The 25,345-nt window shown below is 39.8% G+C and overlaps 2 protein-coding genes across 5 annotated transcripts; one reads left to right on the top strand and one right to left on the bottom strand.

The window, feature by feature from the left end:
* Window positions 1–11: 11 nt before the first annotated feature.
* HNRNPU (heterogeneous nuclear ribonucleoprotein U) lies at window positions 12–20,562 on the top strand. Of its 4 annotated transcripts, XR_007478789.1 has the most exons (16): window positions 76–929; window positions 1,758–1,869; window positions 1,958–2,031; window positions 3,962–4,101; window positions 4,675–4,774; window positions 5,118–5,230; window positions 5,576–5,839; window positions 6,019–6,138; window positions 6,473–6,601; window positions 6,688–6,856; window positions 7,115–7,369; window positions 7,678–7,862; window positions 8,223–8,294; window positions 14,334–14,404; window positions 16,460–16,563; window positions 17,216–20,562. XR_007478789.1 is itself a non-coding variant. In XM_004284521.4 (14 exons), the coding sequence occupies exons 1-14, from the start codon at window positions 239–241 to the stop codon at window positions 8,805–8,807; spliced, it is 2,421 nt and encodes an 806-aa protein (XP_004284569.1). In that variant the 5' UTR covers window positions 12–238; the 3' UTR covers window positions 8,808–9,599. The 4 variants fall into 4 exon arrangements, 2 of the variants coding, with proteins under 2 accessions (XP_004284569.1, XP_004284568.1); XR_007478787.1 differs by having other exon boundaries at window positions 14,334–16,563; XM_004284521.4 differs by lacking the exons at window positions 14,334–14,404; window positions 16,460–16,563; window positions 17,216–20,562 and adding an exon at window positions 8,754–9,599 and having other exon boundaries at window positions 12–872.
* LOC117198352 (cytochrome c oxidase assembly protein COX20, mitochondrial) lies at window positions 18,689–25,345 on the bottom strand. Its single transcript, XM_033414425.2, has 4 exons — window positions 24,768–25,345; window positions 19,600–19,714; window positions 19,426–19,489; window positions 18,689–18,966 (listed from the first exon to the last, which is right to left on the bottom strand). Exons 1-4 carry the CDS (start codon window positions 24,996–24,998, stop codon window positions 18,825–18,827), a joined length of 552 nt encoding a protein of 183 aa, XP_033270316.2. The 5' UTR covers window positions 24,999–25,345; the 3' UTR covers window positions 18,689–18,824.

Genomic DNA, 25,345 nt, shown 5'->3' with positions numbered 1-25,345 from the left:
CTGCGAGAGGACGTTGCGTGCTCGCTCGCGCCAGGCGAGTCTCCGCGTCTCCCTCGCGAACTCGGTGAAAGGAATTGGCGCCGTTCGACACCAGGCGGATCCGCTCTGCAGCAGCAACCCAGCTCCAGCCGCAGCCGCAGCCGCCGCCTGGGCCGAGGAGCAGCCTCAGCCGCCGCCAGTGGCCGAGTGAGCGGAGCCGAGTTTGAGCCAGCGCCTAGCGGTGAATCGGGGCCTCACCATGAGTTCCTCGCCTGTTAATGTGAAAAAGCTGAAGGTGTCGGAGCTGAAGGAGGAGCTCAAGAAGCGGCGCCTGTCCGACAAGGGCCTCAAGGCCGAGCTCATGGAGCGTCTCCAGGCCGCGCTGGACGACGAGGAGGCCGGGGGCCGCCCCGCCATGGAGCCCGGGAACGGCAGCCTAGACCTGGGCGGGGATTCCGCCGGGCGCTCGGGAGCAGGCCTCGAGCAGGAGGCCGCGGCAGGCGGCGATGACGACGAGGAGGAAGAGGAGGAGGAGGAGGAAGGGATAGCCGCCCTGGATGGCGACCAGATGGAGCTCGGGGAGGAGAACGGCGCCGCGGGGGCGGCCGACTCGGGCCCGATGGAGGAGGAGGAAGCCGCCTCGGAGGACGAGAACGGCGACGACCAGGGCTTCCAGGAAGGGGAGGATGAGCTCGGAGACGAGGAGGAAGCCGCAGGCGACGAGAACGGGCACGGGGAGCAGCAGCCTCAACCGCCGGCGGCGCCGCAGCAACAGCCCCAGCAGCAGCGCGGGGCCGCCAAGGAGGCCGCGGGGAAGAGCAGCGGCCCCACGTCGCTGTTCGCGGTGACGGTGGCGCCGCCCGGGGCGAGGCAGGGCCAGCAGCAGGCGGGAGGTAAGAAGAAGGCGGAAGGCGGCGGAGGCGGCGGTCGCCCCGGGGCTCCGGCGGCGGGTGAGTGCTGCGTGGTTGGTTGCGCGCGGCGGGAGGCCCGCGCGGGGTGGGGACCGTGCCCAGGCCTGCCGGAGCCCCGCTGGGGGAGGAGGGAGCCCCGCCGCGGGAGGGAGCCCCCGGGGGGGGCGGGGGCCCCTGCGAGGGGGTGGGGGGGAATCCCGGATTAGACGTGAGGCCTCTGCTCGGTGTGTGACGGCGGCGGCAGCGCCTCCATTATGTGGCTGGAGAGCCGGGGTGGGGTGGGGGGACTGCAGCTGCCGCTGGAGGGGGAGGAGCCGCGGTGGCGCCGCCGTGCTGCGTGCGCGCAGTGCGGGCACATGTCTCGGGGGGAGGGGAGGCCCGGGGCCCCGGCGGCGCGCTGTGGCGGCTCCGGGCCGCGGTATTGTGCAAGGCGCGCCGGGCTCGGCGTGACGTCACTTCCGGCGGGCGGGGCCGGGTGGGTCCAGGGGCGAGCAGTACAATGCGGCCGCGGGGAGCGCGGGCCCGGGTGGGGGAGGGGAGTGCGGGCGGGGCGCTTCGGCCCCTCCCCCCTTCCTGAACTCTCTCTGGATACACGTGGGCTTCGGGCCTGGGCCGCGCTGAGTTTTCATTAGCGTTTTCGAATATTCGAGTAGGTTGGCGAAATTAGCAATGTCCTTAGACTGCGTCACTAATTCTAGTCCAGTTCCAAGCGGGTTTTTCTTTGAATTCTCATTTGAGTCGTCGATAGAAAACACTTAAAAAAATGAACGGGGAAAGTCGAGCTTTTTTGGGGCGTCAAAACAGAATAGGTTTTTTGTTTGTTTTGTTGCGGCGTGGTCTCTTATAAAGGGGTGTCGTGTGTTGTAGGAGACGGCAAAACAGAACAGAAAGGCGGAGATAAAAAGAGAGGTGTTAAAAGACCTCGAGAAGATCATGGCCGTGGCTATTTTGAGTACATTGAAGAGAACAAGTATAGCAGGTAGAGGATGTTAACGTAGTGTTACTTGTCACCTGTTCTTTGTGCTTTGGTGGGGAAAGCTGTATCAGGAGACAATTCTGTCTTTCAGAGCCAAATCTCCTCAGCCACCTGTTGAAGAAGAAGATGAGCACTTCGACGACACAGTTGTTTGTCTTGATACTTGTAAGTGAAGCTGTTTCTCCCCCGTTCCTCCCCCAGTTGTCAAATGTGGTTTTTGGTTACAAAATATTAGAAAACTTAACACGTGTAAACAGCTGTTTTAAAAGTAGGAAGATGATGGCTTATATTCAGATTCTGGTCACTTAATATTTAGTACAGTACTTGTATTGATAATTTTACAGGCTCTAACAATTTGATGTTTTTTGGTATGGCTTTAAAGTTCTCATTTGTAGGAATGTGAAATTAATGCCAATATTTGACTGTCTAGCTAATGGAAACTTGTAAGACTACTTATAACTTGTCTATTTAGGCTTCTACGATAAATGTCATTTTTTTGTGGGATTATGTTAAGTGAGCTCTTTGGGCTTAGTTAAATATTAATGGCTTTTCCCTTAGCACGCCATTATATTCCCTATTCTAAAAGATTGTAATAATACTTTTTCAATAACTGCTCTTTTGTTCTCAATTCCAGTTCAGTAGCTGCTGCTTTAAGCTAAGTTGATTTCTTCCAAAGACCTGGGGCAGCAGCAGTGGGCTATCACTGGGCCACTAGCTTTCTTCAGCAGCGAATGGTATCAATGGCAGCGCTGTAAATACTGCTACTTTACCCAGTTGGGTTGCAATTGAGTATGAGGAAGTATTGCAAACCTCTAAATGGGCCTTGGCTGTCAGATTCCTAATTTTTCTAATACAAAAAAAAAATCGTTTGGTGTAGTGATCAGAAAGTACAATTCTTTCTGTGATAGAACAAAGGGTAGAAATAATTGCTTAGAGGTAAGGTGTCAACTTGTCCTGTAGATTAAGGAGTTGAAGCTTAGAGTCTCATGTTTTGGAATACATATGGTTTTCATTTAGATGTGTAAGGCAGTGTAAATATAAGTCTTGATTTCTTATTGCATACGCTTTACCGCATAGTTGAGATAGTGGAGTGTTTTTTTTTTTTTTTTTTAAAAGACTTGCCCATGGAAGAGTAGTTGAATGTTTTACATTAAATTCAGTTGCTTAAATATTGGCGAGATACTGAAGCAATGATTTGGCAAGGTAATACTATTATAAAAGACTTTTAGCTCCTCACCTAGGGATATCAATTTAAGTGCATCATTGGGTTCAAACACAATTGGTTGAATTGAAAATTCTGTTAGTGATGATCGGGAATAAAAGAACAAAGCTAATTTAAGGAGAATTCCAAACTGTAGATTTAATTTCATATCACCAGTAGCTTTCCAACTTCAGCTCCCTTGACTGAGAACTCAGAAGGTGCATGCTAATGAGCCAGTGACCCAAAGGTAGCTAGGTTAAAGACGTTTTGGATTATTCCAAAGTGTGTAATCCCCCATTGTTATTGATTAACAGGCAAGTCTGGGGAAAGGGGACCTAAAATGCTGTAGTAGTAACAGCATTAGATGACCAGGTTTGTATTTTGCAGATTGAAACTGCCTTAACAAGTTTTAGCAAACAATTTAAGATCTAGAGCCCCTGTAAAGTGCAGGATCAACAGCTCATACTCGTATTTTAAAATACGTGATCATGGCCTCCCTTCAGTTTTATTGTGGCACTGGTAAATTCTACCTGGCCTGGCATGCTTCACTTTGATTTCCTGCTATCCTCTACTGCTTGCCTCTAAATCAAGGTAAAGAGCAGAGCAGGTATGTATTAATGTCACATTGTCTTGATTATTTTATATACTTAAAATACACATACTAAACCTCGATATTTGTTAGTTGCACAGGTAGTGTATGCTTTAGTTCATAATTTGGCAAGAATTGACTTGGTGGGAGCGGGGCTTGAACTGAAAATTCGAACAACAGCATGATCTGTAAAAATGTATGCAACATTAAGAAATATGAGAAAATTTAATAAAGTTTTGTCTACATAGCAGATACATTTGTATTGGATATCAAAAGAAATAATATGGTATTTGATATAATTGCAGATAATTGTGATCTACATTTTAAAATATCAAGAGATCGCCTCAGTGCTTCTTCCCTTACTATGGAGAGTTTTGCTTTTCTTTGGGCTGGAGGAAGGGCATCCTATGGTGTGTCAAAAGGCAAAGTCTGTTTTGAGATGAAGGTAAATGCAATTTTGTGATGATGTCTTTTTTTTCCTTAAGAACCTTTGTGAGTTTTTCCCTGACACTTAGATGTCATTGGAACTTGTAATTTTTCAAGTTTTTGTGGGACTTGGAATCTATGATTTGTAACAGTTTAGGATGTTTGTTATATTAGAAGTTGCCATATAGAGCCAGCCTAATTTTTATTTAGGGTGTTCATTTTTTATCAGGCACTTGAAAGGCCCACCATGGGTTTGAAAATAAATTTGGTTAGGCTTCTGTTTCTGTTCCAGAGAAAAAGCATGTTAAATGAATACTTTAGTTGGTTTTGAGTATTGAGAATATGTAATTTCAATGTTTTCTTTTAAACGTGAATTAATCAAGTACTTAACCATTTTCCGTTTCAAGTTAAAAGCCCTTACATCAGTTGTTGAAGTTCTTGTGAATGTTAGGGGGAAGAGTAGAGTTGGTATCTTTCTGTACTTTGTAGCTGGAGAAAAATTAGCCCATTGCCCGAATGAAATAAACCAGCGTTGGTTCAGTGGTTTATTTTCCTTCGTTTACAGTTTAATCATTTATGATTTGACTTCCAGGTTACAGAGAAGATCCCAGTAAGGCATTTATATACAAAAGATATTGACATACACGAAGTTCGGATTGGCTGGTCACTAACCACAAGTGGAATGTTGCTTGGTAAAGTTTCCATTTGAGTATCTATGTACTCATGAGTGTTCAGGGTTTGATTTCAGTAATTAGACTAGAAGGCATTCTAAACTTTTTGCCTGTTTTTAGAGATGAATAATAATAACATGGACACTGGCTAAATTTTAGCTTTTCTTTCTTTGTGGTTACTTGGTTTATGACTGATGGTTGAAATAGAATATTATCCATGGTATGCAATTTGTCAGCTAGTTATATAACCACCTAGCTCTCATTAACTTTATATCTAGTATAAACCCTACATCTGGGATGTTAAAGTACGTGGGTCATTGGACTTTTGAAAAACTGATTTCATGAAAGTTAATTATTTTCTTAGGTGAAGAAGAATTTTCTTATGGGTATTCTCTAAAAGGAATAAAAACATGCAGCTGTGAGACTGAAGATTATGGAGAGAAGTTTGATGAAAATGATGTGATTACATGTTTTGTTGTAAGTCGTAGCTAAATTTCTACATATAAATAGCAAGTTAGTAGATAAGAGTATTTTAACATTATATCGTTGTCAGTTTTCAATACTAATTCATTTTGACTGAAAACTACTTAATGTGAAGTTGATCCGAAAATCTAGTCTTTTAGGGCAATATTAATTTCTGCTTGTGGATATAGGTGTTCTAGTTGTATATAACGAAATGTTACCAAAGCTCTTTAACATATAACCTAAATATGTTTTCTACAGGATAAAGCTTCACTCCTAACTTGAATTTTGAAGTTTTTTTTAAAAGAAGTATTATAAGAAGTAGATTAAAACCCATTAATTTTTTTCTCCAATTAACAGAACTTTGAAAGTGATGAAGTAGAACTGTCCTATGCAAAGAATGGACAAGATCTTGGCATTGCCTTCAAAATCAGTAAGGAAGTTCTTGCTGGACGACCACTCTTCCCGCATGTTCTGTGCCACAACTGTGCGGTTGAGTTTAATTTTGGTCAGAAGGAAAAGCCATATTTTCCAATACCTGAAGACTATACTTTTATCCAGAATGTCCCCTTGGAGGATCGAGTTAGAGGACCAAAGGGGCCTGAAGAGAAGAAAGATTGTGAAGTAAGTCACTTTAAAAAAAGAATTTTGAAGGTTGCTTTTGCTTGGCAAAAATGACATTTAGAAGAGTTGGATGGTTGCTCTGTTTAATTTACTAACTGCCATACATGTTAAAGTTCAGATATGTAAACTGAGCTTTTGTGCATTAAAAAAAAATATTTAAAGAATTCTTTCCATTGTAGGTGGTTATGATGATTGGCTTGCCAGGAGCTGGAAAAACTACCTGGGTTACTAAACATGCAGCAGAAAATCCTGGTAAATACAACATTCTTGGAACAAACACCATAATGGATAAAATGATGGTAAGTAGATTGGGCATGATTTCAGCATTTTTAAGACTAGAAGGTATTCGGGGTAACGGTTTTGTCTTTATTCATTTTGTGTTAGTATCTTAGAGATAGGAGTTCGGGCAGTTAAACTGGTTATTTAAGCAGGCTCTTTACCTGTAAGGTAAACTGCCTTCCAATGGCTAGCTTAGGCTTCCTTCTCTTTTCTATAGAAGATTTTGGACTCGGATTATCCAGTAGCTAAAAATGAATTGAAGCCGCTGGGTGTTGTTACAGTATAAAATATCCTTTTCTGTAGCAATGAGAAAAGGCAATATTTAAATTTTGAAACTTTAACTTTTAAAAATAGGTGGCAGGTTTTAAGAAGCAAATGGCAGATACTGGGAAACTAAACACGCTGTTGCAGAGAGCTCCACAGTGTCTTGGAAAGTTTATTGAGATTGCTGCCCGTAAGAAGAGAAATTTCATTTTGGATCAGGTGAGCTGCAGCTTTGAGATTGAAAAAAGTAACTGATAATTATAGAATTAATGTTTGGGGTTATAAACTTTTTTTTTTTTTTAAAGACAAATGTGTCTGCTGCTGCCCAGAGGAGAAAAATGTGCCTGTTTGCAGGCTTCCAACGAAAAGCTGTTGTAGTTTGCCCAAAAGATGAAGACTATAAGCAAAGAACACAGAAGAAAGCAGAAGTAGAGGGAAAAGACCTACCGGAACATGCAGTCCTCAAAATGAAAGGCATGAAATTTATTTCTACTGTTATGTTAAATATCTTTCTGTGATTTATATCTGTGAACTTAAATTTTGTGTCAGTAATACTGTTTCAGGAGTTAACTCTGTAAATGAGCGTACTTCACTTGTTTAAGAAAATGTAATTAAAACATGAATAGATATTGTATGCTTTGCAGGAATTAAGCTGCTTGAGAGTTGTAGGCTCTAGGATTGTGAATGTGTATGTAGTGGATTTGTAGGTTAATACGATTTAATGTTTTGTAGGAAACTTCACTCTGCCAGAAGTAGCTGAGTGCTTTGATGAAATAACGTATGTTGAACTTCAGAAGGAGGAAGCCCAAAAACTTTTGGAGCAATATAAGGAAGAAAGCAAAAAAGCTCTTCCACCGGAAAAGAAACAGAACACAGGCTCAAAGAAGAGCAATAAAAATAAGAGTGGCAAGAACCAGTTTAACAGAGGTGGTGGCCATAGAGGGCGCGGTGGATTCAATATGCGTGGTGGAAATTTCAGAGGAGGAGGCAAGTTAATTTTGAGTATTATTTATTTGGTTCAATGTTGAAACAAGTGGTAATCTGTAATCTTCTAGTTTGGGTCTGTATGTTTTTCTGCTGAATTTAACATAGGAAGTTTTTGATCCTCATGTCCTAGCTGTCTTAGTAACCATAGTAAAATACTTCATGCGATTTGATGGTAAACACACCTAGGTTATGTTGAATGGTTAAATTAAACATTTTTTTCATAAAATAAAGGAATGGTCCAGAAGAACCCTAAGTCGTGTGTAAAGAAGGTAACAACACACTGTTAAATGAAACGTCTCTTGTTTTAGCTCCTGGGAATCGTGGTGGATATAATAGGAGGGGCAATATGCCACAGAGAGGTGGTGGCGGTGGCGGAAGTGGTGGAATTGGCTATCCATATCCTCGTGGCCCTGTTTTTCCCAGCCGAGGCGGTTATTCAAACAGAGGGAATTACAACAGAGGCGGAATGCCTAACAGAGGGAACTACAACCAGGTAATGATTTAAGATTCCTGTATACACTGTTTCTCTATATAGTTTAGTCTGGAAAGTTAAAGGCATATGTTGCGCAGCCTCAGAAAGAGTTGGGAACACGGCATGTACGCATAGTGATGGTAAAATGAGTCAATTTCATTTATATTGATTTTTCAGGTGCATTAACTAGGAACAAGTCAGGTGATGTCTCATAGCGAATAAGTTAATCACCTGAGAGCAAACGCAGCAGAGAGTGCTCAGAGGTTAATGGCTGACTGGCAATCTTACCTATTTCTGTGGCTCTGTCTCCTCTTCTCCCCCTGCCCCATATACAAACCTAACAACTTGTGCTCTTTTTAAAGGTTCTTTTCTTTTTTGTAGAACTTCAGAGGACGAGGAAACAATCGTGGCTACAAAAATCAATCTCAGGGCTACAACCAGTGGCAGCAGGGTGTAAGTAATTCCTTATGTGCTTTTTTGTACATTTAATTGTATTTTGAATTCGTAAGAGTCAACCTTGAAAAAAGATCTTGTCCAGGGATTGAAGTGTTTATAAGTGTTACAGGGCAAGGTGTGAATTGTGTTGCAGTTGTAGCCATAATGTCTTTTGAAGACAAAATAGGTTGGAGTTTGCTGTAACTTAATATTTTAAATAAAATAGTATTTAATACATATGGTTCTTTTTACTGCTAGCTTTAATTGTATAAACTAACCAAGTCATAATGTGTTTCCTTTTGTAATGTGTATTGATAATGGGATATTAATACCAACTAAATCTGGCTTGATAAATCAGAGGTATGACAGGTATAAATTTGTCTCCAGCAATTACTCTGAATTAGATTGTCATTTCCTAAAAGCAGTTTGAGTGGCTTATTGATGTTTTTTCTTTAAAAAAAAAATTTTCTCTTACAGCAATTCTGGGGTCAGAAGCCATGGAGTCAGCATTATCACCAAGGATATTATTGAATACCCAAATAAAACGAACTGATACATATTTCTCCAAAACCTTCACAAGAAGTCGACTGTTTTCTTTAGTAGGCTAACTTTTTAAACATTCCACAAGAGGAAGTGCCTGCGGGTTCCTTTTTTAGAAGCTTTGTGGGTTGATTTTTTTTTTTCTTTTCTTTTTTGTACATTTTTAATTGCAGTTTTAAAGTGAATCGTAAGAGAACCTCAGCATTGTGCACGATAAGAGAATGTGTCAGTATTTCAGGGTTCTACATTTTATCTGTAAAATGTGACTTTTTTTTTTATCACAACAAAAGTAAAATGTTGCTTTGTACCTGGTGTCTTTTATTAAGAATTTACTCCCCCCATTTCTCAGAGATAACAGTCGGGAGTTATTGTCACAATATAATAGAAATGTTAGCAACCAGATTCATGTAAGGACTAAGTGGTCCTCATGAATTGCATAAGACTCTGTACTGCTCGTATTACACTCCATCCTCTCTGTAGTTTGCTGAGTAGTGGAGGGGTAAGCTAAATAGTAGTTTTTGACAGTAACTGGGAAGGCTCTTTCTTTTTAAGTAACAATGCAATTGGCATATTTGGGAATGAAGATAAAATTTGGAACTAAGATAGAGAAGATGGAGTGTATGTAGAAGGGCTGTTAAAAATGTAAAACTTGGTTGCATTATTTGTGGAGGCTCAAACTTGTGAAGGTTAAATACCATAATTTTTCCATTTGTTCTGCATTTTGATTCTGAAAAGAAAGCTGGCTTTGCCCATTTCTTATTAAAAAAACTTGTTGTAAATCCAGTTGTCTAATGGGATCTATATGAAGTTAGCTATGTCTGTATGCCCTTCTCCCACAAAATACTGTATAACTAGTGTGCTTGTAGTAGTTAACTCCACCATCTTTGTAAGCTAATGAAATTGTGAGTCACCCATTTATATCTTAATTTTTAATCATGTCAGTTCTTGAATGGGTATCTCCTTAGCCTGCTGATTTCTTTTTCTTTCTAAAGAAAGTGGGTGGAGAAATTAATTTAGACGTTTGTTTGCAATAAAAAGAATTCATTTTACTCTCGTTTTGGGATTCTCGCCATCAAGGTTCAAAATCCCTTTATGAAACTCCCAAGAGGAGAAAATTTAAGTGTGTGCTTTCTGGACAGCTTATTCTCTGTACTTGGAACATTTAGGTTTTAAAAACTTAAATGTGTACTGACAATTGACTTTTTAAATTATGAAGTAAAGTTGAATGCTTCCCTTCCCCTCCCCGCCCAGATGACTTTTAACATTTAACGAGGGGAAAAGGTACTGGCTGGGAGAAGTTAACACTCAGTTTATCATCTTTACAAAATGCTAATGGCTGTCCTCAACTGATAATTATATATACATCTGTATAATACATGAAACTCTGGGAACAGATGCTTTTAGAAGCCATCATGCAAGCCAGTCACTACTACACAACACTGCTAACTTAACTGTAGTTATGTGATAACATTAGATCCCCTAATTGTAATTTTATTGGGTTTGCACAGAACACTTAATCTTCTAAAGGACCCTCACTCATGTGAGGTGAGGAATCAGGAGTCAAACTGTAGAACTAAAACTTGACATCAGTTTAGTGTTTCATTGGTGTTTTAGGTTGCTTCTGGTAAGTATAGGTTTGTTTATATTTGACTGCTTAGATTTTTGTTTTAGCCATTTAAAATCAGATTTTTAACTATTTATACTCCTAGGAATTTTCTTGCTAAAGGATGAGCTGGAGTTGAGTTTCAGATGATGGTGTAGGTTCAGTTGAGAATTTTTTGGCCTATAACCCTACAGTTAACCATAGGAATACTTAACAGTACAAGATAGTGCCTCAGGGGCTTTTGTCTTTCTAGCAATTAACTTAATGCAAGCAACCATTTGCATGAGTCTGCTTTTCAGTATACATCAGTATTACTGGGGTTGTATAGACTTATGCGGGGGGTGGGGGGGAGTAAGGTTTGTTGCTAATCAGTGTTTGTGTCCTAAATGTTTAGGTGCTATTGAAAAATCTTGGATATACCTTCTAGCTTAAAATTGCTTATTAAAGAATTCATATTCTAATCATCGCAGTGGGAGAGTGATGGCCAAGTGACATTTGGTAGGCTGTCATGCCCGTGCAGCACAGAAAATTTTGGGAAGAGAGATGGGATAGATAAAAATGCCCAGGAAAATGTTAAGTTTGAAGAAGCAGTTTCAAGGTCAGAATTAATAGTAACACCTGCATTTGTATGAAGTGACATAATCCTAGAGAGTATTTAAGAAATTAAGAAGAGGGAGTGCACCATATAGCAAATAAAAAAAGTTGATGCCAAGTTTGGCAGAACGAGATCTGTAAATGAGAAACTTGGTTTATTGTTCACCCCTTCCCTTGCCTACCTCCCCTCAGTGGCAAGCAAAACACTGAATAAACAAAAATTATCTGAACAGATGTCCCAATTATACCCTGAGAAAACTCACCTGTGAGATTGCTCTTGGTTTAAGGGGTGCTTTCACTAGAAACTTTTGCATATAGTTACTTAATACCTGTCATCCTGAAGCAAGAATTGGATTAGATTGGTTACTAAGACATGAATCAGGAAAGAACAGAAAGTGCTTTAAGTTAGAAATCATAAAGTAACTGGAACTGTAAAAAGTTTTCTTTGTTGCTGGTAGTTTACACCTTGTTACTCCTATCTAGCCTTTGGTGGCTGGCTCTGGCTCAGACCTAGAAGGCTGAGACCAGCTTCTGGCCCTGATACCCAGACAGCAAGATGAAATCTTAAAAATGAAGTATGAGTCAAATCAATTTGACATTGAAGTGACAAGAAGCCATATTAAATCTAGGAAACGATAAGCTGTCATTTGCCTAGGATCCTGTCTGAAAATAAATATGGAACTAGATGTCTTGAACACTCACAAGATTTTAAAGCTTCTTAAAGACAGTTTTCCTTGAAAAAATACTGTTTTCGAGGAAAGGTAACTTGGTAGTATTTCTTTTTCACCTCCTGTGGAGTTTACTTTCATGGACAGACTGTTTTGTATTCGCCTCAGTTGTGGAAATTGACATTTTTCTATGAACTTTTACTTAATATAAATTGGCTTTTATCCTAGGATTGTTTTCTATAACCCATCCCGTTGCACAAATGAGGAAACATTTTGATAGCTTATAAGGCAATGGTATAGGCATCTTTCACATGTAAAGATCTGTAAGGGTATTTCTGATGTGCTTTAAAAGCCTAAACCAGAATAAACTTACTAAGGAAGGCATAAACTTGTATCTTCAGTCCAAGTCGTAGTTGCTGGTATTAGACATAAAACACATCTTAAAATCATTAGTTTCCATAATTTCCTTCTTACACATTGAAATATTTTGAATCTAAACTTGGTCATTGTTCATATTTCTGGGGCTCTGGACTTTATAAAAATGGGTTTAGGTTTTAACATTTTAGTAATAGTTAATGAAAGTAAGGGTGTATGTTAATGGCAATGGCCTGGCAATAAGTTGCAATGCTTAGTTTATGTATTGGAACTCTTGCTTATGCGTGAGTTTTAAGGGACTGTTAAATTAGTGCTTTGAATTAGAAACTTACCAACTGCCTCATCTCTAAACAGCAATTTGGACTTACTAGGTTAAACCATGGTTTCTTCAAATCATTAATTGCCTTAACTAAAAAATAAGTAAAACTGCAATATCCTTGTGATGTGGAGAGCCTTTATCTTGGGTAATTTTCAGATGTGACTTTTTTTGGCCTTGTCATTGCACAACTTCTGTGCTAAAACATGCAGGTAATAGATCTAGCCAGTTCAGTGCTTGAGTTTTATTTAGGCTGCTCTAATCCCTAGTTCTTAACTTAGTACTACAGGTACATGTTTACAAGACATATAGTAAAATTACATTGTCCACCTAACTCCTGTTGAAGTGACATTTCTTTTATTAATCCATACTAATCTCGATGTTTGAAAAGTACATCCTTAAGAATTTGGAAATGACCTACAGTACTGATGGATGTAGTATGTGTCCCCTAGTGTTGAGGTAGGAAAAAAATCAAAACCCAGCATCCCCAAGTACCCTAACGTTAATCTTAAACTATAAACTTGTGAATTTGAACAGGAAATAACATACCTTAACATATAATTTTTATATATTTTGCTGATTAGGTATGCCATTTTATTTGGTGGTCACATTTAGTAAATTTCAACCATGCAGATAGCTGGATCTCAGAAAATAATAGCTTTAGGTAGGAGGGAAATGGCTAACAAAGATAAGTAGGCATATATACTTCCACATCTTAGCCGATTGACTAAAGATATAGGGTGATAGGATATGTTCAATTAGTTTGCCCAAGGAATTAGTCCATGAGGAATGGTAGACTGGAAATAGGTGGGAATATTACTCATAATGTTAACCAGAATTACTCAAAAAAATGTAACACCTGTAAATTGTGCAGTTAGGTTGGGAATGTGCTGTCCACCTGGGAAGCTGAATAAGTACAACTTGTTGGCATTATGTAGACAGTTGGTGCTTTCACTGGTGATTGTAGATCCAATATTAGGGGAGTAAATGTTGCATATAACTGATAGGCCAGGACATCTGTAATCCGTTTGGTTAGGTGAGTTATTGGGACAAGAACTTAATCGTGTGTTTAATGTGTAATCATTTTATCACCTAGGAGTATTACAATTTTTTTTTTCCTTTTCATGCCAGGAATCAACATATACTTGCATCTTGACAAGGAACAGGGGTTTTGCTTTTAAACAAAACTGGATCTGTGGGTATGAGAAACTATTATAGTTGAAAGTGATGTGGGAATACCAGTCCAGGCAAATGGAGAAATGTCTTATGGAAAGTTAATTTGTTCAGTTAATTTGTTCAGTTGTTCAAATATTTCAGTTAAAATCACAGCGCTACACCAATGGCACAGCAGTTATTCCTGAGCATGCCCAGCTTGGGTATCTGCACAACTGGATGTTATGAAGGGACTACAGGCCTGGAAAGCTAGCATAGTGTTTAAAACCTGTAAACACTGAACTGTTGTGGCATGTTCTTTTCTGCCAATTCTCTAATACTCCATTCTGTGATCTTACAAGAAGTAAAATTAGTTTTGCCTAGTAAGATATTTTATACTTGCCAAGCACTTGAGAAGCACTGCCACAAATTAGTATCAGCCAAAATTGTTTTTTTTTTTTAAAAAAAGCAAAAGCAATGAAGAACTTTGAGATGGCCACTGTAGACATTTAACTTGCGTGGCTTTCATGAGAACGAAAAAAGAGATGCAGAGAAAGTGAGATAAAGTTAATACCTCAGAAGAACAGTTGAAGCTTACTTGAATGACAGGATAACTTTGTACTAAGGATAACTTAGTAATGACATAACTTTGTAATAAGTAGTTGTTAATAAGGTATCCTTTCAGTTGTCTGTAGTTAAGGGACATGGGAGAGTCACGGTCAAGAACAACAAAAGGTTCCAACTTACTTTTTTTTTTTGAAAAAATAAAAAATAATGTGCTGATTTAAATTTCATCTCCTTTTCCTTAGTCTGTCCATGTGAATGTGCTGTGTGGAAGAGTAAAAGGGTCCAAGTAAATGTGTTCCAGTGATTCCAATAGGTATTCCAAATTAATTGCTGCTTGTACATTTAACACGTGTTATACTGGGCTTCCAGGATCACCTTAATTAGAACTCTTATTTTAAAAAGGCAGGGGAAAGGGAGAAATTAGTAACTAAGTGCATAGATTTGTTTGTAACAGGAAAGAAAGGTTCTCTAGTATCTCCTTTGCATACCTGAAATGTGAGGTATTTGGTGGTATGTTAGCAATTGGTGGTCCTCTTGCATAGGTTAAAGGCAGTACATGTAAATAGAGCCAAGTCCCTTTAAGGTTAAATCCTTATTCTAATGGTTCAAATTCCTTCTATTTAATGTTATGTAAGACATTGTTTCAATATCCTCCCTACTTGTAGAGTTGAAATACTTCCTTACAATATTCTAATACAAAGATAGCTAGGATACCTATGTCCTTGGGTTCCCAAAATCTTTCTGTATCTGTATGAAATGCACAAATACTTTTTGTCAGCTTATAATAACTTGGAAAATGATCTTTTTGGATAATGAAGTGATGTAAATTTACATCAAAGTACAAAAAGATCAAGAAGTGAAATTTAAGACAAGGACTTTGATTATGTTAGTCCAGAGCATGTACTTTCTTGTTGCCCTGAAATTATTTAAAGACTTAATAAGAAGCTTAGAAGAAATTAGTTTTTCCCACTACATACTTGAGAATAATGTATTTTGGTGAAGTGAGAGGACTTGGCTGCTGTACTGACTGAAAATATAACTACCAGGGTTTCCTCAGTGAAATACAGTTCTACTCTGTCAAATAAAAGCAATCTCTAAAGACTTGAAGAGCAGACAACTTAGAGTAAAAGGTAAAAACTCAAAGCCATTTCTGTTCATTTGAGAGAAAACAAACTAGAAAGATGTTTTTAAAGCAAACTTAGAATTTAGATAGTAGAACACGTTTCATTTCACGTGACTAGTCCTTGTGGTCTAAGGGGGAAGACATTTTTATGAAAACTTAACCCTTTAAGAAACCAGTATATGCAAATTTGAATCCCCTAAGGGTAGGCCATATATAATAGGTGTTTTACAACTTACAGAACTTGGTAAAAGTTATTCCTAGAAAAGAGTAGAAAAGATAGCTGCCTGTTAAGTCCATGTGAACATTTAGTGAACAATAGAAACTTTTAATTTAGTACTTATAGTCACTGGTAGCTTTCTCAAGATAAAAATACTTGGAAAAAGTCATCTTTTAATCTCTAGAAAATAAAGAGTGGTTGAAAAGACTCAAATGTTTGCAACACTGATCAGTAGTGCTCACATTATGAACTTTAAAATGTAATACTTTATTAAAAAACTAAGCTTTTTTGTCCCTAAAGCTTGTCTTAAAAGAAAATTTAAATATGGAACTTAATGCACAAAAACAACGTGTAAGATACCAGTATTTGGGTGGTAGAGGATATTATATATTATTACTGACCTGATTTGATGACCAATGGACCATATTTTAAGATGCTTCCCAAAGATATTTTATTCTAGAGTACTATTAAAAACCACAGTTAAAGCAATCAGTAATTTTTCTACTTTCCTCATTAAGGTATTCTGCTTTCCCAAAGTAGTTTACGTTAACATCACTTTTAAAGGGGTGTCTTAATCCCCATCCACCACAGATTTTTACCTAGGAATAGAAGGATTCAAACCCTATTTGATCCCTAGCTTTTTGCTGAAAAGTGCATAAACAGGAATCCTGAATTTATTATATAGACCTCCTCGCATTATAAAATCGAAGCAAAGGGAAACCAGCGATGGAGTAGAGGTACGTAGACTGAAGAGATGCTTGCAAATTAAATAATGGTATTAGGGATAGTCAGATTTCTTGTTGGCAAACTTGGTCAATAGAAATCACACGTCCAGAGAAAAGCTAGTTAATTTTAAATTCCCTGAGGTTCTTTTACTGAGATGTAAAGCAAGTAGTCAAGGAAAAACAAAGAGGGAGGGGTGAGGGAAGGGGGGGAACTGCATAAAGCACTTAGAGGTAGTTAATTAAAGTAGGTATGATAAGCTGCAGTTTTAAACCTACTAATTGCCACAATTCTATTTTAATCAGCTATTTAGCTGGTACCTACCGCTATATCACCTAGTGTGAAATTTCGGATTTAATGGAATAATGAAGGAAGCAGTGCAGCTGGAGGCTTCAAGTGGGCTCGGAAGGTAGGTTACTCTTTCAGCTTAAGTTTGGAAAGTGTAAGCTTTTGGGTGAGAGGCACTAGTGAACATTTAGTAATTAAACTAACATGTGTTGACTGCTTTATACCAGACACTTGGTTGGGAATGTAAAGATAGGGTTCTTGTAGCACAAGTCAGTGACCAATGGAAGTGCAAACTACTGTTAGTGGAACATGAAACAAAGTAGTGTGAGAGCCTAAAAGGTGGTGATGATCCTAATTCTAGAAGTTAGCAAGAGAGTGGAAGGTTATAGAGAAGGAGGTAGGAGAAGGGCACTATAAGTGAAGTGAAAAAATTTGAGCAGAGGTATGAGTTCAGTTCATGGTGGCCAGAGGTACACTGGAGGTGGGACTGGCAAAACTTCGCAGTTTGAACTTGAAGTTGGATGGCAGAGTGGAAGAAGATTGGACTGGAGGGACCAGAAGTGGAAGTGTCAAGATCAACTTGGAGGCCTTGGAGGTCTGGTAGCAATGTTTTAAGGGCCTAGAGCATGTTGAATGGTCCAATAATTCATTAATGCATTTTGTATCATTTTAATAGGTAAAGAAGAAAAAGTGCTAATGATTTAAGTTTATGAAATGATATTTGAAAAGTAATCCAAATAAGTAATTATATTTAAACTTTTGTTTTTATCCAGGTCTCCAATTTATGCAGTCATTCTGCTGTGAAAATGAACTAACCTTGTTATTATTGAAGGCCTTGGAAATTTTTACCAGCTGAGAGATTTTTCTCTTACTCAGGGTAAGACGTAATCATAGTGTGCTAGAGCTGGAAGGGACTTGACTTACATAATCCATTTGCCTGATTTCATATGTTACATGTTATCAAACTGAAGCTGAGAACGTAAGTGGCCTGCACAGCTTGTTAAATATCAAATTTGATTAGTACTCATCAATTCCTCCACCCCACCCCAACTCATGCCTTTTAAAACATGAGTGACTGTCACATGGAATTTTTAACATAGTTGTTTAAGATCAATTTGAATAATACAGACTGCACCTAGCTCTGATTTGTGTCAGTAACGGCAGGCAGATGATCTTGCAAAAACTTCTTTCTCTTTTCTAATAACCTTCCCTTGTTAATGTCCAAGTCTTTCCTTTGGTGGCTGCCAGATGATTAGGATCAATAAAAATCTCTCAGAACATATATGCTTGACAGTGTCACTCATGATAGGGCATTTGGTAAACCATATAGCTTGTGTACCCTAACCCTCATAATGACAGCCATAAGAAGGTGAGCATGGGAGGGAAAATGCTACTGCTCTTATGAAGTGAACTGGAGCAGGCCCCTACCTATCCTGAAAACGGATTAAGAACAAAATAAAGTTTCAAAACATCTCTTCCTTGATCTGTTTAGCTCACCCGTGATAATCAGTAGGACCAGTAATAATGCCATAATCCTATCCACTGGTGTCTTTTCATACTTATCATTCCTTAACCAGAAAGGTCTCTAAGCCTGTGTTTTAAGTAATGTTGATATTTATTAAACCAAAAATGATGAATGAATGAATAAATGCTGTGGACTTAGTTGGGTGTTGGGTGCTTTTTTTAAATGGCAGCCAGTTGAATTATAAATGTCTTTACGTTAATGGAACAATATGTAATTCTGCAGTATTTTCCTTTGCACCAAACAAGTTTCTGAAAATATTTTTATGTGTGCCATGTACATATTTAAGTTCTACTTAAAAATAAAAACCCTGCATACATCCCAAAAATATTTAGAGCAGCTAAAAACCACTTTTCCTTTCTGAGAGATGACTCACCTGTTGAAGTGGAAGAATAGGGTCAAGCAATGGGTACATTTTTAAAATAAAAATTGCAGAGTGACGGCCCATTAGTTTTAAGTCTGATATAACATCACTGGCTTTAGAAATCAAAGTATCCCCTCATTTTTAACAGGGTACAGTAATACAGTTGTGATTTTTGTTTTTAAGGCAAGTTTTAACATTGAACTGAGATTTTATTTCTTGAAACGTCAGGTGTACTCACTGCTTACCATAAGGAAACACTTTTCTAAGCATGATAAACACGAGGTTTATTTTAAGTATGAGTCCACTATGTGCTATACTGACAGTAGATACAGGGGCAGAATAAGTTTGTACATACACATGTAAAATGACAACAACTTACACATACTTTATTTACTTGGTTGAAAGCCTTGTGGTATATAAAATGCTTTCTATAGTTGATCTCGGCTTGGTTCACACCGAAGTGAGTTGTATCTGGGTTTTCTGTGCTCAAGACTGCTCAATTGCTGCTGCTGCCGCTGTTGGTTTGTTTTCTTTCAGGATCAAGGTGGGTACTTTCATATAAAATCTTGTTTTTAATTCCTTCTCTGGCACGTCTTTCCTGGATTCTTAGCTTTGCATAATTATACCTACAATGGAACCTAGTAAGGAGAACATGAATAAATTGATATAATATACCTGTAGAAACGAATTTGAAATTTGTAATCAAAATTTTTAAATGCTTACAGATGACTGTCAGTGGTTGTGAACACATTCTTAAGGTAGCATTTTCAGATGTTATGCCATAGGTAGGGATTGAAATGAGCATTAGGATAAGATAAAAGGTTGAGGCCTTCCTAAACGAAGTATAAACCCTGACATGGCATTAATGCAGTGCCTAATGCCATGCATTCATCTGTTCATTTGACAGATGACACAAGATGTGTGTGTATATATACATATTTAAAAGATTAAAGGCAGTCCGGCAATATCATTTTGTAAGATAAATTTCCGTGAGGGTGGGGAATCTTAGTGGGAGATTGCTCTGAGTAGAGCATGTCCTTTGGAACTAGATAAACCTATTAGAATCGTGGATCTTCTTGAATACTTAGCACACATACCAGCATCCTAAAGTCACCAAGATAAATCCTCCTATTCCAACGTCACATGATCTTCTAATTCTACCTGTCAAAAGGAAGCATAAACACTAATACACTGCATGTTATAATACTTCCTCTAGGAAAAAAACTTCAGAGAAACATGTTTTTTATGCATAGAGAAAAGCAGATACTCACTAGTTAACAAAAAGTGTCCGAGGCCAGCCACAACAGATCCTAATGAGCCATACAGTGTCGAATCCCGAGCACAGGGGATGTTTTCAACATCTAAAATTCCTAGGAGCTTAAAGGGCTACGAAAAATAAAAAAACTTAGGTTGGACAAGAGAATATTTTATTTTAGGGTGGTTTGGCAAAGACGAAAACCATCTTTAATCATCCTGCTTTGGTATGTAATATGAATCTAAAATGGAAACCCTGAGAATTTGACCAGAAAGTCCTAAGCAGGTAGGGTAAATTAAACCTAAATAGATTATGGTACCATGGTTATGCTATAATTTGTTAATCAACTGGTTTGGAGATAAGGTAAGGGCATACATTATTTTATGAGCTCTTTAAACATCTGTATGAAATCATTTGGGGGATTTGGCTATCATTGAAATTTAAAAGCAGCATAATTTCCTTCTAATAACCTGAGATGCATAGATGGGAAAAGTGAAATTGTCCTAACCATGTTGCTTATAATATTAGTATACTGCTGTTTTAAATTCCTTTAAGGAGGACTGCAGATTTTCTGTGTTAACTAGTAACAACACATCAGTTGTGTCTGTAAGAATAAATACTTTGTGTTGAGACAAATCTCGTCTGTTTCTTGCCTGTGATATGACTTGCCTGTGATATGAAGTTGCTGTTGATTCTATTTCTTTGTTGATAGTACATGGTAACCATACCTAGGTGTGATGAAAAAAGCTGGAAATCTACAGGGTTGGATTTTATTCTCAGCTCTGCCACTAACTTCTGTAACCTGTAGGACATATTTTTTTATCTGGCCTGCAATCTGTAATGAAGGGGTTCAGCTAGGTGATAATTTAAGTTCCTTCAAGTGCTAAAATGAATGGTTTTAAAATTCTTTATATAGTCTTCATTGGATTTATGGATTTGTTCTCCCTCATTAAAAAATACTGCCACTTTAAGCATAACATTTTCCAACTTGAATGTCTTGTCACTCACTCTGTACTTAGGGGTTTTGGGAGGGCAGGACAGAATTTTTTTTATAAGGCACGCTTATGTTTTGCTACAGCATTCTCCTATTCAAAAAAAAAAAAGAAAACATAAGTTACTGTTTTCAGTTAATGTAGCTTTTAAAAAGGAAGCCACTTGTCCATTCTTTGGGATGAGATAGATATACCTAGATGGTAATATACTGTAAGGGAAAAAGAGTGGAAGAAATGGGAACAGGACAGTAAAGGGCAAGTCAGATTAAAGGTTGAAACATGAAGGTATTGTGTTTGCCTTGGCTCAGGCTTCTGCAGGAAAGACAATGTGACTCGGTTCCTAATAAAGCAAAAGTTATACACTCTTGGATCATTATGTTCCTTTTTTTTTTTTTGCCTCTGCCTGTTCCCTCCCCCCCCCAACATGTTTACTTCATGAACACAGCAGGTGCTCATTGAAGTTGCAGACTTGAATGTTAAAAGGCTCTTTAGTACAAATCTTCATGTACAAAGAGGTTGGGATTTAATTCTGCTTCTAGGCTTTTCATTTAATTTAGCAAAAGATGATTGTTTCTCACCCTCAGGTCAAGAGCCAGGTGGAATTTATGGCCCGGAGGGGAAGGAGGGTGTGATCAGTTCTGCAGCTAGGCCATTGCCCTGGGGGAAGGATGCTAAATAGACTGAGATGGGGTGGTGGTGTTTAATGTCAGATCTTAGAAGCGAGTGAGACCAGCAGCTTCTACCACGGGGTAGAATGTTAAGATGGCTTTCACATTTAAGCAGAGAGAAAGAAAGGAACTATGAAGTGTTGGCCGCAGCATGCCAAACACTGCACATCTCTGCCAAAGACAGCACTTCTTTCAAGGCTTCTGGGCTTTTTCATTTGGATTCCGTTCCAAAATGGAGCCCTAGTGTGACCCCGGGATACACCAGAATCTGAAAACTTTGCGGGGGGGGGCATTTGGATAAAATTATCAGCCCCAGTTCTTTGCCAAGTGTGTAAAATAAACTTGCTGAATATCTGAAATGCTGCTATTTGTTTAAATCAGCTAGGTAGGTAGCTTTCTGAGCTTTTTAGAGATTTTCAAATCCCACCCTCAGATTCTGACTCAATAGGCCCCGGGCATTGATGTTTAGGAAACCGCCCACCCCGCAGACTGGGAGAAACACTGCTTTAGAGATTTTAGAAAAGTAAAATTTTGAAATTGCAGATAATGGAGTAATCCAGTTTATTTTGAAAGATAAACATATCCTTTTTAAGGGGTACCTTCTAAAACCAACAATGGGTTAGAGGCCAAGGATGCTACTGCTAAAGGTCCTGCAATGCATGGATCACATACAAGACTGCCTTGGTCAATGTCAGCGCCAAGGTTGAGAAGCCAATGCTTGTCGAATTAATCTCATAATTTAGAGGTGCCAAGGACCTATTAGTGCCCGGCCCTTTATATCCCTTGTTTTTAATTCTCACAACCTCTTTGTGACATTTTCTCTGCAACAGGCTCAGGGTTTAAGTAGAAGGCTAATAAGTGCTGGCAGAGTAGAAGTGGAAGTCAGTCTGACCCTGAAAGCCTGTCATTCCCACTGCAGCATTTAACCCTTTGGTTTTTTAGTAAACACTAAGGTTCACATATAGAGAGTAATAGAACTGTGTACATAACTGTAGATCTGCATGCAGTTTGTATCAAAACTGGGTAAGGATGTACAAAGACTTTTTCCCCTTCACTAGTAGGGAATTTTCAGCCTCCTGGTAAAGTTGGAGTTTAGACTGCTGATGACTTAAAAGCAAGTATGGAATACTGTAATGAAGTCTTGAGCTTAGAGAGTACACTGAACTTTGATTCTCAGAAATGGAAATAAAGGGTCTAAGCCTGAAGTCACTTTGAAGTTATGTTTGTAATGTTCAAGGCATTTAACATTCCTCTTTTATTCCCTAGTTGCCTGCAAATTTAAGGTTCACCTGCTATTAACAAAGCCTTTAAACGTAAACTAAAATTATAGACTTTTTTTTTGGTAAGCTAATGTTTTTAAGCTTAGATTTAGAAAGGCAGCCTTACCAACACACCTTGATGGAATTAAGGGAAGCTCAAAAAATTTCTAAGCCAGAATGCCAGTTTAATAATTTATAGGAAACAGATCACATCAAATGAGAGCTACTTCATTTCCCACTGTTAAATTTATCTGCATATATATGAATATATGAAACAAAAGGCTCATATTCTGCCTTTCCTTTTGTTTCAAAGGAGGAACTGGCCCTACTCCTATTTAAAACTAGTCCTCACTTTGCAGTTGATTACTTTATCCACTCTCAAAAGACTCTGCTGCTGTGGTTATCCCATCTTTCATTTGCATTACTTGTTTTTCCTCCTTTTAATAATCTCCAGTCTAGAAACATACAAAATAAATCCCCCTCTCTTGACACCCTTCCCCCCCAAGGCACCATCCCATTTTTCTGTTCCCTGTCACTGCAAAACTCAAGTTACCTGTGTGTGCTTCTTCACTTACAAACCTACGCTCCCTTTAACTTGCTTCAACCAGACATTTACCAACTGTACTCGACGGAAACAGCACCACTGAGGTTTTCTAAAAGACAGTCGTTTTGCAAAATCCATCATACTTTACATCTCAGCACATGTGGCACAGATAATCATTTGTTTTTGAAACATTTTCTTTGGCTTCAAATACACTATTAAAAAAATTTTTCATCTATTTCTTTTCTGGATTCTCAATGGGTTAAACCACCCTCATGACCCTAAAATGACAGCAGTTGTCTCTATCAAAGGTGAACAACCAGATACAAAAAGGATGAAAGCACCATTCAAGATCCCAGTGTTCTCACAAAACAGTCTACAATTTTGTGTTTGTAGTTGTGGTGCCCCTTGAAATATGCAAGTTTCAAACAAGGGTACATTTTGTTAAAGTAAGCATATTCCAAATAGTATGTGAGACGTTAAAAACAGAAAAGGCGCCAACAGTGTATAAATTGACAAAAATTTTTTTGAAAACAAATATGGAAACAATTTACCCAACATTTATTCATAACCATTTGATGATCTAGGCCAAATTTAGATGGAAAATTCCCCAGAGAAGCAAGAACACTGAATAAGTGATCAAAATTTTCAAGCTGAGCAGAGAATAGTCTAAAACTATAGGTGCGGTGTGGCACACAGTGTGGGTCTTAAATATTTGTGAATCTAATTGAGCCAACGTTAATCTCTCTATGGCTTACTATTTAAAATTGTTTCTTTTTCCATTACCTTTTTTAAACACTTGTTATTTACTCTGCATTGAGGATATAAAAATCGGGTTCCCTGCTCTTAAGACACAAATTAACTTCCAGTATAATGTTGTAATGATCCAGCAATGTACAAGGTGTCCGGGAGATAGGAGCAGAAGCACCTGTCTCTTGAGGAGTCGGGAAGCCCCTTCAGGGGAGACCAGAGATAACCCTGTTTAATACACCCGGAGAGGAAGGCATGAGAAGAGTCACACGGGTTAGTTAGGTGATGAGCTTTGTTATCACAGGCCGAGAAATTCGGATTTATCCTGAAATCAATGGGCAGCTACGACTGGTTTTAAGCAGAGAGGTGGAATTATGCATTTTACCGGGTAGCCCACAAGGACGACTGTGGAAGGTGAAGCGACAAAGGCAGAGCAGGAAGACCTGAATGCCAGCCAGCGAAGCTATTGGTTACATATGATACTGCATACTCCACGTGGTCGAGTGAAAACAAGGTTAACGGGGGAAAAAAAATCTCAATCTTTTCATCACCCTCCTGCTCTGGATATAAATTCAGTCGAATATAACCAAGTTCTCATTCCCTAGCATTTACCGATTCCTGTTAAGTGTTGTGAAGTATACAGCCTTAAAGACGAGGCACCTGTCCTCAGCTTTTAATCCCTCTCTTTGCTGGTAAATTACAATACGAGGCCCCGTCAACAAAACTTTCTTTCCAAAGGGATCAGTCTTGTGACCTGCAGTAAGCTATCGGTACCGGTCCCCTCATCCTCCCAGTCACTTAAATCGTGGCAATTAAGATTAAAATGTCGGGGGGTGGGAGGAGGGGAGCTGTTCAATTGCAGAGAAGCTAATGACACGTGCTCCCGGCCTGGGTCTCCCAGCTCTAGAGGCCGCATCCTTAAGCGCCGCCCGTGCTCCGCGCGCCCCGCTGCACCCCGCCGCAGCCCGGATTACCTTCCCCTTTCCGGGCTCTCCGGCCTCCGGCGCAGCCGCCATGGGGACAGTAGGCGCCTCCACCCCGCCCCGCCGCCGCCGCTGGCCGCCGTGAGCGGACGCCCCGCCCCGCCCCGCCCTGGCCAGCCCGGCCCGCGCCTGCGTTCGCGCTGTCCGCCATTTTAGGGAACGTTTCCCAGTCTGCGCGGCGGCAGCACTGGCCGAGCAGGCTGCCTTTGGTGTGGCCGCCATTTCCTTTGTTCAGTTGAACGGATCACGTCTTCTCTATCGGGGCTCTCCGCAGCCCGAGGGCCTGGACCAGGGGAGGAGGAGAAGGACTCGTGAAGCAACCGCACACCCGGACTCTTGGCACTTCGAGGCTGCGCCTTTTCCCGCCCCCGCCCCTCCTCTCGCCCCAACCGCCATTTCTGTCGTCCGCGCGCGTGCGCTCGCTCCCGTGCGTAGGCGCTGGGCGCGCGCGGCGGGGCGGCCGGGGCCGCGCGGAGGGGGCGTGCGCGCCGCCGCCGCTTTGTCCTGGGAACGGGAGCCCCCACCCCCGCAAGCCCACGGCCCGGAAGTCGGCCCGTACTGGCTTGCGG

Source organism: Orcinus orca, chromosome 1, assembly GCF_937001465.1.
Source record: "Orcinus orca chromosome 1, mOrcOrc1.1, whole genome shotgun sequence".
In the NCBI taxonomy this organism is placed as follows: Eukaryota; Metazoa; Chordata; class Mammalia; order Artiodactyla; family Delphinidae; genus Orcinus; species Orcinus orca.
The sequence above is the reverse complement of the archived record's forward strand: the minus strand, read 5'-3'. Positions and strand labels throughout refer to the sequence as shown.

What these genes read in the sequence shown, in the direction of transcription:
- HNRNPU (XM_004284520.4), top strand. Translation starts at nt 239, where the DNA reads ATGAGTTCCTCGCCTGTTAATGTGAAAAAGCTGAAGGTGTCGGAGCTG. An exon ending in ATGTGATTACATGTTTTGTT is followed by an intron (nt 5,231 to 5,575) that starts GTAAGTCGTAGC and finishes TCCAATTAACAG; the next exon opens with AACTTTGAAAGTGATGAAGT. An exon ending in ACAACCAGTGGCAGCAGGGT is followed by an intron (nt 8,295 to 8,753) that starts GTAAGTAATTCC and finishes TTTCTCTTACAG; the next exon opens with CAATTCTGGGGTCAGAAGCC.
- LOC117198352 (XM_033414425.2), bottom strand. Translation starts at nt 24,998, where the DNA reads ATGGCGGCCACACCAAAGGCAGCCTGCTCGGCCAGTGCTGCCGCCGCG. An exon ending in GAGAGCCCGGAAAGGGGAAG is followed by an intron (nt 19,715 to 24,767) that starts GTAATCCGGGCT and finishes TATTTTTCGTAG; the next exon opens with CCCTTTAAGCTCCTAGGAAT. An exon ending in CGGACACTTTTTGTTAACTA is followed by an intron (nt 19,490 to 19,599) that starts GTGAGTATCTGC and finishes TCCTTTTGACAG; the next exon opens with GTAGAATTAGAAGATCATGT.